Here is a 14,102-nt window from a genome sequence, read left to right on the forward strand (position 1 = left end):
CAACATGTATTCGGCTCTCAGAGGGTCGGTTTGGCACAAGGGGACGGTTTCCTTATTGAGAACTGATGACAATTAAAACCAGAAAGTGTACTGTGTGATTATATTTGAGGTCACTTTAAAGTGGTTAAAAGCTCAGGGTTTTCATTTCACATGCCATGCCAGATTTACCCCCACCCCTAAAAAAATACAAATTAAATACAGTGTTCACTTTTGTGGGGATTGCTTTTACTGAAGAAAAAAAACACTAAAAGTCATGGCCAGTTTTCAAAAGACATTTGTCTGACACAAAATAGTTTTTATTGGGAATTAGAGTTGTGAGTGCTTTGAATGATGCTTGATCTTTTCGAGGCGTGCCAGTGTTGGTTGTGATTTATGTTGCCTCGCTCAAATTGATTTCTGCCCCCCTTCTCCAGGCACATTGTGGTTTGTGGTCATATTACACTCGAAAGTGTCTCCAACTTCCTCAAAGACTTCCTACACAAGGACAGGGATGATGTCAATGTAGAAATTGTTTTTCTCCATAAGTAAGTGAATGTTTTCACTACCTCACTTTGAACCATTACACAGCATAATTAAACACAAAATTTACGTCAACTTAAATGGTTCTTTCTCTCATGAGTAAACTTCAAATTGCAACTTGTATTTGTGTCCTAACTCTGCCTCCCCCCTCTCTCTCTCTCCTCTCTCTCCCCTCTCTCTCTCTCCCCTCTCTCTCCCCTCTCTCTCTCTGTCCCCCCCTGTGTGTTCCTGTAGTATTTCCCCTAATCTTGAGCTGGAAGCCTTGTTCAAACGCCACTTTACCCAGGTAGAGTTCTACCAGGGTTCTGTTCTCAACCCTCACGATCTGGCCAGAGTGAAGGTACTGTACTAGCATGTACTGCTGTTGTGCATCATATTCCACTATTATGTAGTTACAGGGTGAAAGGCTGTGCATGAAAAACACAACAGGGAAAAAGGCCAATACTCCTCATACCACTGTGTAAGACTGACAACGTTTCGATCCAAATTGGATCTTTGCTATGACCTGAGGAAGGTCAATCTGGGGTTGAAATGTTGTGATGTTTGACCTGAGGAAGGTCAATCTGGGGTTGAAATGTTGTGATGTTTGACCTGAGGAAGGTCAATCTGGGGTTGAAATGTTGTGATGTTTGACCTGAGGAAGGTCAATCTGGGGTTGAAATGTTGTGATGTTTGACCTGAGGAAGGTCAATCTGGGGTTGAATCTTGTGATATTTGACCTGAGGAAGGTCAATCTGGGGTTGAAATGTTGTGATGTTTGACCTGAGGAAGGTCAATCTGGGGTTGAATCTATGGCTGTTACGGTTACCGTATTACCGCCACAACGGCGGTCACAAGTTATGACTGCGGTCAAATTCCACATGACCGTTTAGTCACGGTAACTAGGCTTCTCCAAGCTCAGATGCTGGTCATTAGTAGCCTACTAAACGTGGTAACTGGCACTCTATTGTCCCTCTAATCAATGCAAATATAATTGAAAATCTAAATCAAACAGTTCATGAGAACCATGAGCTCATGTTGCGCAACATTTTAATAGGTTATGCAATTGCGTGAGAAAACAGTGATTTCCTCCATTAAAAAGAGGATCCAACAGCTTTCTATAGGCTATGCCTACTATATTTATTTCTCAACTTTCCTAATATTAAGCACATTGTTTACGTTTACAGCAGGAGTATAGTCTACATGACTGGCATGACAATAAACCACACGGGGAAAAGCGTCCTCCATTCACTATTTAAGTGCAAAGATGAAGTGTATTGTTTCCCGCTGCCCCCGTTTCCATACAGGTGCATGATAATGGTCCATTCTAATTCAAAACTAATCTCACATATATTATTTAGTATATGTACAGACACGATTAAATCAGGAATAGTCTGATGGGTGACAATATTAGCCCGTCATTTGGGAATTCTATATTATCACTTGTGAATGATGCCCAGCAAAAGAAACAATGCCTTTTTTTTGCTACTTGTTCGAATCATAGTCGCACACCTCATGTAGCCTAGTCCATAGGCCTATATGTTTATATAAGGCTTGTATCATAACAAAAGTGGCCAAGTAACTTCTTAAAATGAAGCACATGAATCCACACTCCAAGGGCTGTAGAGCCTAACTGGCAGACATAAACAGTACATGAGATTCAAGTTTGGGGAAGATCATTTTCACCATAAAAATGCAGCTTTATAATAAAAGCATTACATGCATCATTTTGTTTGAGGTCACTTTTAATAATGATGTTTTCCGCTAATGGAACATCCGCGATTATAGTCTACTATCATGTACGCATTGTTCCGCTTACAATGTGAAGAAATAGACTAATATTTGATTAACATTTTAAGCTGAATGTTCTGATCTGTTGTGTCAGCTACATTGCATACATGTTTTTTTTTATATTTGACCTGAGGAAGATGAATCCTGGGTTGAAACATTGTAATATTTGACCTGAGGAAGATGAATCCTGGGTTGAAACGTTGTAATATTTGACCTGAGGAAGATGAATCCAGGGTTGAAACGTTGTAATATTTGACCTGAGGAAGATCAATCCAGGGTTGAAACGTTGTAATATTTGACCTGAGGAAGATGAATCCAGGGTTGAAACGTTGTAATATTTGACCTGAGGAAGATGAATCCTGGGTTGAAATGTTGTAATATTTGACCTGAGGAAGATGAATCCTGGGTTGAAATGTTGTAATATTTGACCTGAGGAAGATGAATCCTGGGTTGAAACGTTGTAATATTTGACCTGAGGAAGATGAATCCTGGGTTGAAACGTTGTAATATTTGACCTGAGGAAGATCAATCCACGGTTGAAACGTTGTAATATTTGACCTGAGGAAGATGAATCCAGGGTTGAAACGTTGTAATATTTGACCTGAGGAAGATGAATCCTGGGTTGAAATGTTGTAATATTTGACCTGAGGAAGATGAATCCTGGGTTGAAATGTTGTAATATTTGACCTGAGGAAGATGAATCCTGAGTTGAAACGTTGTAATATTTGACCTGAGGAAGATGAATCCTGGGTTGAAACGTTGTAATATTTGACCTGAGGAAGATCAATCCAGGGTTGAAACGTTGTAATATTTGACCTGAGGATGATGAATCCAGGGTTGAAACGTTGTAATATTTGACCTGAGGAAGATGAGTCTGGGGTTGCAACGTTGTAATATTTGACCTGAGGAAGATCAATCCAGGGTTGAAACGCTGTAATATTTGAAGGTGAGAGGGTTTCTGCTGTGTATTCTCTATCTGTAACCCGTCATCGTTCCCTGTATAGATTGAGTCAGCAGACGCCTGTCTGATTCTGGCTAATAAGTACTGTCCAGATCCCGATGCTGAAGACGCCTCCAACATCATGAGGTAATAATGATGATGATGATGATGAAAATCTGGAGAAAGGACTGTGTATACTGTATATGTTAAAAATGTTTTGAATTTGTAGGGTCATCTCTATCAAGAACTATTCCCCCAAGATACGAATTATCACTCAGATGTTACAATACCATAACAAGGTGGGTCAGCACATCACTCCTACTCTATCTGCAACGATGCACATAATAATAACCATGGTTCAAACACGTGTGTGTGTGTGTGTGTGTGTGTGTGTGTGTGTGTGTGTGTGTGTGTGTGTGTGTGTGTGTGTGTGTGTGTGTGTGTGTGTGTGTGTGTGTGTGTGTGTGTGTGTGTGTGTGTGTGTGTGTGTGTGTGTGTGTGTGTGTGTGTGTGTGTGTGTGTGTGTGTGTAGGCTCACCTGCTCAACATTCCTAGCTGGAACTGGAAGGAGGGGGATGATGCTATCTGTCTAGCAGAGCTGAAGGCTGGCTTCATAGCTCAGAGCTGTCTGGCCCAGGGCCTGTCCACCATGCTGGCCAACCTCTTCTCCATGAGGTCCTTCATCGAGGTAACATTGACACAACATTAACACAACCTTTACACAATGATCTCTTTCACAAAGATAACCTTAACACATCCTTTTAATAACACTGTTCTCTTTCATTGAGTTAACGTTGACATAATGTCAGTAGGGTAACTAACATTACCACAACCTTTTCACAATGTGTTCTTTCATTGATGAAACGTTGAAACAATCTCTTCTCGATACATTTATCATGGAAACATTCCTTCAGCGGGACTATGAAACAGGTTACTTTCCCATTACTCATTATGGGATAGATATGTGATTCCACAGGAGTACTGAGCTCCGGTCTGCTGAGTGAAACATCTCTGAGGGAGTCTTTTCAGCCAGAATGGTCTTTCAGTCAGTCTGGTTTATCCTATGTATCTGTAGGATTCTTGACACTCTGCTTTGAAAGAGCTGGTCTTCATGTCATAAAGCTGATGGAGGAGTTTATAATGGGTGGGCTGATGAGGTCTGGATGGAGAAGAGACATCTGCTGGCCATATTCCCATCCTGAAAACATAGAGTAAGACATATAAATAGATGGATAGATGGAACATTGACGCCAAACCATAGTCGGTTATCTAAGCTGTGAATGAAAAGGCATAGAGGGATTTAAAACATTGAGCCAGGCTCTCATCATCTGTGACATCTGCAAAGCTTTCAGGAAACTCATCCGTCATCGTCCATGGCAGCTCAGTGGATATAATGTAGCATGTCTACACAAGTCTAGAACATCTGACAAAGAAGGGAGGAATCACTGCTCATGAGAAGAGGAAACTAAGACACAGTATTATTACTCCTACCATTATTTGGTGAGTTGTGAAGCTATTGAGCCCTAGTCAGTCAGAACTAATGCTAGGCCAAGTCTGGTGAGGCACCTTGTACCTGATATACTGGGACCAAGTCAATAGGCCCCTTCCTTTCATTGTCGATTTTCCACAAAAACGTTCAATTCAAACCATACGTTGTTTTATAGCAGAATGAATATACATGGAAAAGTTTATACAGATCTTTGGCAACTGAAAGTCAATGTCAAAATGAATGACCGAGGAGCATGAAACTGTAGTAAATTATATTAGGATCCATTTTGAATGGCCTAATTAAAATAGTTGTTCTGATGTCTTAGAGAGACCTCCATAAACATATGCAAATTGAGACATAATGCTATAAATAGAATGCTATAAACAGAATGCTATAAACAGAATGCTATAAACAGAAGGCTATAAATAGAATGCTATAAACAGAAGGCTATAAACAGAAGGCTATAAATAGAATGCTATAAACAGAAGGCTATAAACAGAAGGCTATAAACAGAAGGCTATAAACAGAATGCTATAAACAGAAGGCTATAAACAGAAGGCTATAAATAGAATGCTATAAACAGAAGGCTATAAACAGAATGCTATAAACAGAAGGCTATAAATAGAATGCTATAAACAGAATGCTATAAACAGAAGGCTATAAATAGAATGCTATAAACAGAAGGCTATAAACAGAAGGCTATAAACAGAAGGCTATAAATAGAATGCTATAAACAGAATGCTATAAACAGAAGGCTATAAACAGAAGGGTATAAACAGAATGCTATAAACAGAATGCTATAAACAGAAGGCTATAAACAGGAAGGCTATAAACTGAAGCCTATAAACAGAAGGCTATAAACAGGAAGGCTATAAACTGAAGCCTATAAACAGAAGGCTATAAACAGAAGGCTATAAACAGAAGGCTATAAACAGAAGGCTATAAACAGAATGCTATAAATCAGGGGTTCTTAAACTTTTTCAGCCTGGGACCCAAATGAGAAATTATGTGTTTTCCTGGGACCCAAGCTTATGAAAACATGTTTATCCTTAAATATTGGTACATTTCATTGCCATTATGCCCATTAACAAATGCAATATAGACAAATAACAATTAAATGAAATACCCATATAAATATCTATTCATGTTTATTTTTCCCCATTAAAAACACTCATATATCTGTCGTGGTTGAAACTGTTGTTGTTAAAATCCAATAAATCATTTTTATTCTGAACTGGAATAAACTGATTGATCACATCACACAGATGGCCAGGTCGCAATTGTAAATGAGAACTTGTTCTCAACTTGCCTACCTGGTTAAATAAAGGTGAAATAAAAAAATAAATAAATAAAAATTGTAGTCTAGAAAACACACACACACACAGTCCTAATGAGAGGTGTGTGACTGGTTGAAGTTTTAAACAAGCATGTCAATTCTGGGCTCAGTTTTTGACAGTTGAGAAGCCTGACTCGCACAGGTATGTGGTACCAAACTGGATCAGAATATCTTCTGCTTTCTCACTGAGTTTCTCAGCTTCAAAAAGCATATTGCGTCAATCAGTGTGTTCCAGTTCAGAATTAAAATGATTGCTTGTATTTTAACAGCAAATATTTTTTTTCCATGTTCATCTGTACTGTTACTTAGGGTTGCACTATCAGTAGCTAGACAGCTTGCATTGGCTAACGTTAGCTATTGGCTGTATACAAGGGGATTGTTTGAAAGAGAAATTCACATCGACTGCTATGAGAGATGGTACAAGTTACTCCCTTATTGCTGCTTATCATCACCTGTTATAAAATGACTAAAATGCCTTGCTAGTTAACTTACTTTCCGATGTCGAAGCACTGTTTCCTGAAGCATTCTCCCCTGTTCTGAAAGAACTCCTTGGTTTTACCGCCATGTTGTGAATGTTTGGTCAGGGCCTGCCATTTTCATTTGTTTGTTTTAAGACTCATTACTAAGCACTTCCCTGCACAAAACACATTGTGGGATCTCCTCGTTGTTTCTCAAAGTTTGTATTAAACCAAGAGAGAAACTCATCGCTGTATTTGAGTTTCATGACAATGGAACTCAGTCAGAACTTGAGGCTAGCTTGAATCCATTCGATGACAGCAGTGAGTGATGGCGAGTGGGAATTACAAGCCAGTGGCTGACAGTGCATCATCTGGTTGTTCAGCAGTGCAGCGTGTGGGTCGTGTAGTCATCTTTGAGAAAACTGCCGAAAAAAGATCTGGTTAACCTTGAAGCACACTGGCATCGTCCACCCACTCGCGCTGCTGCCAAACTGAGTCTCTACGCTGCTGCTAAGCAGAGCGCGCACTGAACAGAGAGTGCAGTTGCACTTGGACAAAATCAATTCCAGTAGTTAATGAAATCATTATAAATGTACTCCACTATGGGTCGCTACCCATAGTTTAAGAAAGGCTGCTATAAATAGAATGCTCATAGTGCATGTTGGGTTGCACTTGAGGACATATTATTGTGAGGCCTGCTAACGAGGTGAAGAGATGTCTGACAGACATTTTTCAGCACAGCTCTTACTGGGTCATTACAGAGGGTGCGTATTTGGCATCCTATTGCCTACTTAGTGCATTACTTTTGACCATGGCCCATAGCTCTATATAGGGAATAGGGTGCCACATAAACACACAATAATAGATGCCATCTCCGCAGGATCAAATTACAAGGTCCCCCTCGGTTAGTGTTCCCCTAAAGATGCCTGACCAATTTATTTTACCCCAGTGTGTTAGTTATGGACGAACTGTGTTTTGAGTCCCATATTAAAGACTCTATAGCTGTCAGGAGCGGTGGAGTTATGATAGAGAGATGGGTAATGTTTTATAATGGGTCCGGATCTGAGTGTGTCTGTGGTTCATCGAACGGTCTCCTCCATCGCTGTGAGACTTCTAATGAGGATGGGACTGGGAGGAAACCCAGAGGAGCTTATAAAGGCCTTAAGAAGGGTTTATAAAGGGCTTAAGAAGGGTTTATAAAGGCCTTAAGAAGGGTTTATAAAGGCCGAAAAATTCATCTTTGGGCTAGGTGTCCCACTAGCGGGATAGAAGCTGAAAACATCCGGTGAAATTGGAGGGTGCGATTTCAAATAAATATTTGTAATATTAAACATTCATAAACATAGAAGTGTATTATATCATTTAAAAGCTTCACTTCTTGTTAATCCAACTGTGTTGTCATATTTCAAAAAGGCTTTACGGCGAAAGCATACCATGCGATTATCTGAGGACAGCGCCCCCACATCGACATATTTTTCAACCCGCACAGGCTTCACAAAATCACAAATAGTGATTAAATAAATCACTTACCTTTGAAGATCTTCCTCTGTTTGCAATCCCAAGGGTCCCAGTGTAACGACGTTCGTTTGTTGAAGGAGAGTCGGACCAAAATGCAGCGTGGTGGTTACTCATGTTATTTAATGAAGGATCGCGAATACATGAAATAATTATACAAATACAAAAACAACAAACGGAACGTGAAAACCAAATACAGCCTGTCTGGTGAACAACAACACAGAGACAGGAACAATCACCCACGAAATACACAGTGAAACCCCGGCTACCTAAACATGGTTCCCAATCAGAGACAATGAGAATCACCTGACTCTGATTGAGAACTGCCTCAGGCAGCCAAACCTATGCTACACCCCGACTCAGCCGCAATCCCAATGCCTACAAAACCCCAATACGAAACACAACATTTTAAACCCATGTCACACCCTGGCCTGACCAAATATATAACGAAAACACAAAATACTATGACCAAGGCGTGACACCCAGCTACAACATGAATGGTTGTTTTGTTCGATAAAATACTTCTTTATATCCCAAAAAGTCTGTTTAGTTTGCGCTATTGATTTCAGTAATCCACTCGTTCAACATGTCCAAACAAGTCAAACAACGTTTCTATTTAATCGTCAGGTAGTCTAAAATGTAAATAAACTATAATATTTCACACAGAAAGTACTATGTTCAATAGAAAAGGAAAATTTGTAAACGCGCTGAAAGACGCTCGCCTAACAAAAACTCCAAATACTTCGTTTTTCAAAAAAGAAGCCCGAAACCTTGAATAAAGACTGTTGACATCTAGTGGAAGCCATAGGAATTGCAATTTGGGTGACGAACATACTTTAATGCAATAGGTTTCCATAATAAGAGCCTGCCATATCAATTATGTTATATCAATTCTGTTAATTCTATTATAGACATTATTTTAACAGTTTTAGAAACAGTTTTTTCTATCCAATGCTACCAATTTATGCATATCCTGGCTTCTGGGCCTGAGTAACAGGCAGTTTACTTTCGGCACGTCAGTCAGGCGGAAATTCAGGATACTGCCCCCTAGCCTTAAGAAGTTTTAAGAAGGGTTTATAAAGGCCTTAATCTCTCTAGGTTATGTGGGACGCTAGCGTCCCATCTGGCCAACATCCAGTGAGATTGCAGAGCGCCAAATTAAAAAAACAAAACATAGGTTTAAAGATTAACTTCTTGTTAATCCAACCACGATGTCAGATTTACAAAATGCTTTTCGGCGAAAGCATACCTAGCCCAGAACATACCTAGCCCAGAACATAGCCCAGTTGACAAATTATTACAAACACTAACCAGCCAAGCAGAAGTGTTACAAAACTCAGAAATAGAGATACAATTAATCCCTTACCTTTGATGATCTTCATATGGTGGCACTCAGAAGACATTCATTTACTCAATAAATGTTCCTTTTGTTCGATAAAGTCTCTTTATATCCAAAAACCTCAGTTTTGTTTGTGTGTTTTCTTCAGCAATCCGCAGGCTCAAACGCAGTCAAAACAGGCAGACAAAAAAAATCCAAATTGTATCCGTAAAGTTCATAGAAACATGTCAAACGATGTTTATATTCAATCCTCAGGTTGTTTTTAGCCTAAATTATATATAATATTTCAACCGGACAATAACGTTGTCAATATAGAAGGTAAACAAGAAATGCACTCTCTCGGGATTGTGCATGAAAAAGCTCTGTGACACGTAAGGGTCCACTCATTCAGACTGGTCTTACTCCCTCGTTTATAAGAATACAAGCCTGAAACAATTTCTAAAGACTGTTTACATCTAGTGGAAGGCATAGGAACTGCAAATTGAGTCCTAAGTCAATGGATACTGTAATGGCATTGAATAGAAAACTACAAAAACAAAATACATCCTTATCAGGTGTTCGCCTGCCAAATCAGTTCTGTTATACTCACAGACACTATTTAAACAGTTTTGGAAACTTTAGAGTGTTTTCTATCCAAATCCACCAGTTATATGCATATAATATATTTTGGCCCGAACAGCAGGTGGTTTAATTTGGGCATGCCTTTCATCCAAAATTCCGAATGCTGCCCCCTACCCTAGAGAAGTTAAGAAGGGTTTATAAAGGCCTTAAGAAGGGTTTATAAAGGGCTTAAGGTACTATGCACATTTTTCATCTGTATATGTATTTATATATGTATTTCTACATAAGTATTTTCTACTTGTTGCTTCTCAGATTGAAGAGGACACATGGCAGAAGTACTATTTAGAAGGGGTAGCTAATGAGATGTACACAGAGTATCTGTCCAGTGCCTTTGTGGGGCTCTCCTTCCCAGCAGTCTGCGAGTAAGTATGAGACAACACGGTCCTCTGCCCGGTACAGTACGGGTAACTCTCTCTGCTACATGTTGCTGTGTACTACTGCTGCTCTGTCCCTTGTACTGCTACAACTACTGAACATTAGATGGTACCAACATTAATAGTACATGAATATATTAAATAAATAATAAAATATACATTTTAAATTGATAGTATTGGTAATGTTAAAATGGTAGTTATATATAGCCTAAAGGAGACATAGCATTCCCTTACAATCCTCTGTGTGTGTGTGTCAGGCTGTGCTACGTGAAGCTGAAGCTGTTGCTTATCGCCATCGAGAACAAGTCGGAGCTGGGAGAGAGCAGGTTAGTGTCTCTGTGTTTCTGTCTGTGTTGTACAGGACTACTGGGCCTCTGTCTATAATATCCCTGAACTGTTTCAAAATCTAGGATGTTGTTCAAGATTTATCTGTAAATAGTTGTCTCTGTGTTGAGCCATGCTAACCATTAATGCCATTTATATTACTATGAACTTGCTAACTATCAACATGAAGTAGTCACTAACCATACATTACCAAATCCCACCCACCCCAACACCATCAGCACTGTGGACCTTTTATTTTACACTGACAACATTCAACTGAAAATAATGCATTTATAGTAGAGTTGAGTTGTGGAGTTTTTACTACATAATGAAATCACGATAAATAGTCCAGACAAAGTAATGTCTAACCACCTTGTAATAATGTCATATTTTTAAAACTTGTATTTTAAAACTTTTGCTCAGTGTTTTTGTTGCGTGTTTGTACCTAGACATGGTATGCTTTTCTTTTGCTCATGCCATTCTCAGTGCCATCTAATCTGCATATCTCTCTGATAGTAAAACCATTCTCAGTGCCATCTAAACTGCATATCTCTCTGATAGTAAAACCATTCTCAGTGCCATCTAAACTGCATATCTCTCTGATAGTAAAACCATTCTCAGTGCCATCTAAACTGCATATCTCTCTGATAGTAAAACCATTCTCAGTGCCATCTAATCTGCATATCTCTCTGATAGTAAAACCATTCTCAGTGCCATCTAATCTGCATATCTCTCTGATAGTAAAACCATTCTCAGTGCCATCTAATCTGCATATCTCTCTGATAGTAAAACCATTCTCAGTGCCATCTAAACTGCATATCTCTCTGATAGTAAAACCATTCTCAGTGCCATCTAATCTGCATATCTCTCTGATAGTAAAACCATTCTCAGTGCCATCTAATCTGCATATCTCTCTGATAGTAAAACCATTCTCAGTGCCATCTAAACTGCATATCTCTCTGATAGTAAAACCATTCTCAGTGCCATCTAATCTGCATATCTCTCTGATAGTAAAACCATTCTCAGTGCCATCTAATCTGCATATCTCTCTGATAGTAAAACCATTCTCAGTGCCATCTAATCTGCATATCTCTCTGATAGTAAAACCATTCTCAGTGCCATCTAATCTGCATATCTCTCTGATAGTAAAACCATTCTCAGTGCCATCTAATCTGCATATCTCTCTGATAGTAAAACCATTCTCAGTGCCATCTAAACTGCATATCTCTCTGATAGTAAAACCATTCTCAGTGCCATCTAATCTGCATATCTCTCTGATAGTAAAACCATTCTCAGTGCCATCTAAACTGCATATCTCTCTGATAGTAAAACCATTCTCAGTGCCATCTAATCTGCATATCTCTCTGATAGTAAAACCATTCTCAGTGCCATCTAAACTGCATATCTCTCTGATAGTAAAACCATTCTCAGTGCCATCTAAACTGCATCTCTCTGATAGTAAAACCATTCTCAGTGCCATCTAAACTGCATATCTCTCTGATAGTAAAACCATTCTCAGTGCCATCTAAACTGCATATCTCTCTGATAGTAAAACCATTCTCAGTGCCATCTAAACTGCATATCTCTCTGATAGTAAAACCATTCTCAGTGCCATCTAATCTGCATATCTCTCTGATAGTAAAACCATTCTCAGTGCCATCTAATCTGCATATCTCTCTGATAGTAAAACCATTCTCAGTGCCATCTAAACTGCATATCTCTCTGATAGTAAAACCAACCAGAGTGTACAAAACATTAGGAACACCTGTTCTTTCCATGACAGACTGACCAGGTGAGTCCAGATAAAAGCTATGATCCCTTATTGATGTCACTTGTTAAATCCACTTCAATCCGTGTAGATGAAGGGGAGGAGACAGGTTAAAGAAGGATTTTTAAGCCTTGAGACATGGATTGTGTGTGTGCCATTCAGAGGTTGAATGGGCAAGACAAAAGTTCCTTCGAACGGGGTATGGGAGTAGGTGCCATGCACACCGGTTTGAGTGTGTCAAGAACTGCAGCGCTGCTGGGTTTTTCACACTTAACAGTTTCCCGTGTTTATCAAGAATGGTCCACCACCCAAAGGACATCCATCTAAGTTCACAGAACAGTGTGATGCATTGGAGTCAATATGAGCCAGCATCCCTGTGGAATGTTTTTGACACCTTGTAGAGTCCATGCTTTGACGAAATGAGACTATTATTTTTTTTAAACATTTTTAAAAATGATTATACAAATAACACAGACAGAACAGGTAGAGGGCAAAACATACACAGATCCCCTACCAAATCAAACCCACCCCAAATGTTCCAACAACAACGGAGTCCCACACTGAATTGAGGCTGTCCTGAGGGCAATATAATGAAGGCGTTCCTAATGTTTTGTCCACTCAGACTCATAATATCATTTTTCATCTCTCCTTTTATGTTAATAACAACTGTTTGATTTGGGGTTGTTTTCTTGTTGTTTGCAGAAGCAGAAAGCGGTATGCCCTCTTCCTTATCTTTCCCTCCAAACTTCCACCCCACTCCACCACTATAGAGCTGCTGACTATGGGTTTAGGTTCCTAAGGATACTTTCCCAAACCCTATCTGAAAATGGGCCAATTTCTCACTCTATTTTTGATTGTCTTCCTTGTGCCTAATGCACTAACTTCTTTGCAGGCAGAGAGAGGATAGTTGAATTTGACTCGTTTGTTTACTTGTTGATTTGTCTGTGACGTTGTCGATGTGCCCAGGCTAACACCCTTTCCTCCATTTCTACCTCCTGTTTTGAGTTTCTTTCCGTCTCTCGCGTTGTCAGTCGTTCTGCTTAATTTCTTGCTCACTTCAGTTGTTTTTCAGTGTTTTCAGTTAGCCGTAATTGTGTGTATTTGTATTTTTTTCACAGTGTTTCTTTGTTTTAGTGTTATGTTCATCATCAAAACACTACTTCACATTTGTATCGTTTTTGATAGTTTCCTCTCACATATCAGTCAAGAGACACATTGCTGATATCTGAACCCCAGAAGGGTTTATTGATGGATAAGATTATTTTTGATTTGTTCCACATTTTGGTAATATTATGAAATCGATGGATTGATTATATGTCATTGCAGCAAAACTCCTGTTTTATTGATGATACCAACAGCATTTTGTTATGTCATGTCATATCTTAGTCAAGGCATGGGTCCGTTAACTTTGGATAATTTAACATTTATCCAATGGAATTGCTCAATTTTAGTCCACGTTTTCCATGGGTGCTGCTTCATACTTGTACTCATACTCATACTCAAGTACTCATACTTTCTTACTGTTGTGTGTGTGTGTGTGTGTGTGTGTGTGTGTGTGTGTGTGTGTGTGTGTGTGTGTGTGTGTGTGTGTGTGTGTGTGTGTGTGTGTGTGTGTGTGTGTGTGTGTGTGTGTGTGTGTGTGTGTGTGT

The 14,102-nt window shown here is 39.3% G+C and overlaps 1 protein-coding gene across 3 annotated transcripts in view; it reads left to right on the plus strand.

Moving 5' to 3' along the window:
- LOC124041120 (calcium-activated potassium channel subunit alpha-1-like) overlaps nt 1-14,102 on the plus strand; it is a 342,355-nt gene that overhangs the window by 244,580 nt on the left and 83,673 nt on the right. For all 3 annotated transcript variants that reach the window (XM_046358328.1, XM_046358326.1, XM_046358327.1), the window contains exons 10-16: nt 414-524; nt 754-859; nt 3,294-3,376; nt 3,459-3,528; nt 3,762-3,917; nt 10,240-10,349; nt 10,619-10,687. In XM_046358328.1, coding sequence (XP_046214284.1) covers nt 414-524; nt 754-859; nt 3,294-3,376; nt 3,459-3,528; nt 3,762-3,917; nt 10,240-10,349; nt 10,619-10,687 — 705 coding nt within the window. The remainder of the gene's footprint in view (nt 1-413; nt 525-753; nt 860-3,293; nt 3,377-3,458; nt 3,529-3,761; nt 3,918-10,239; nt 10,350-10,618; nt 10,688-14,102) is intronic.

This window comes from Oncorhynchus gorbuscha, linkage group LG08, assembly GCF_021184085.1.
Source record: "Oncorhynchus gorbuscha isolate QuinsamMale2020 ecotype Even-year linkage group LG08, OgorEven_v1.0, whole genome shotgun sequence".
NCBI lineage: Eukaryota > Metazoa > Chordata > Actinopteri > Salmoniformes > Salmonidae > Oncorhynchus > Oncorhynchus gorbuscha.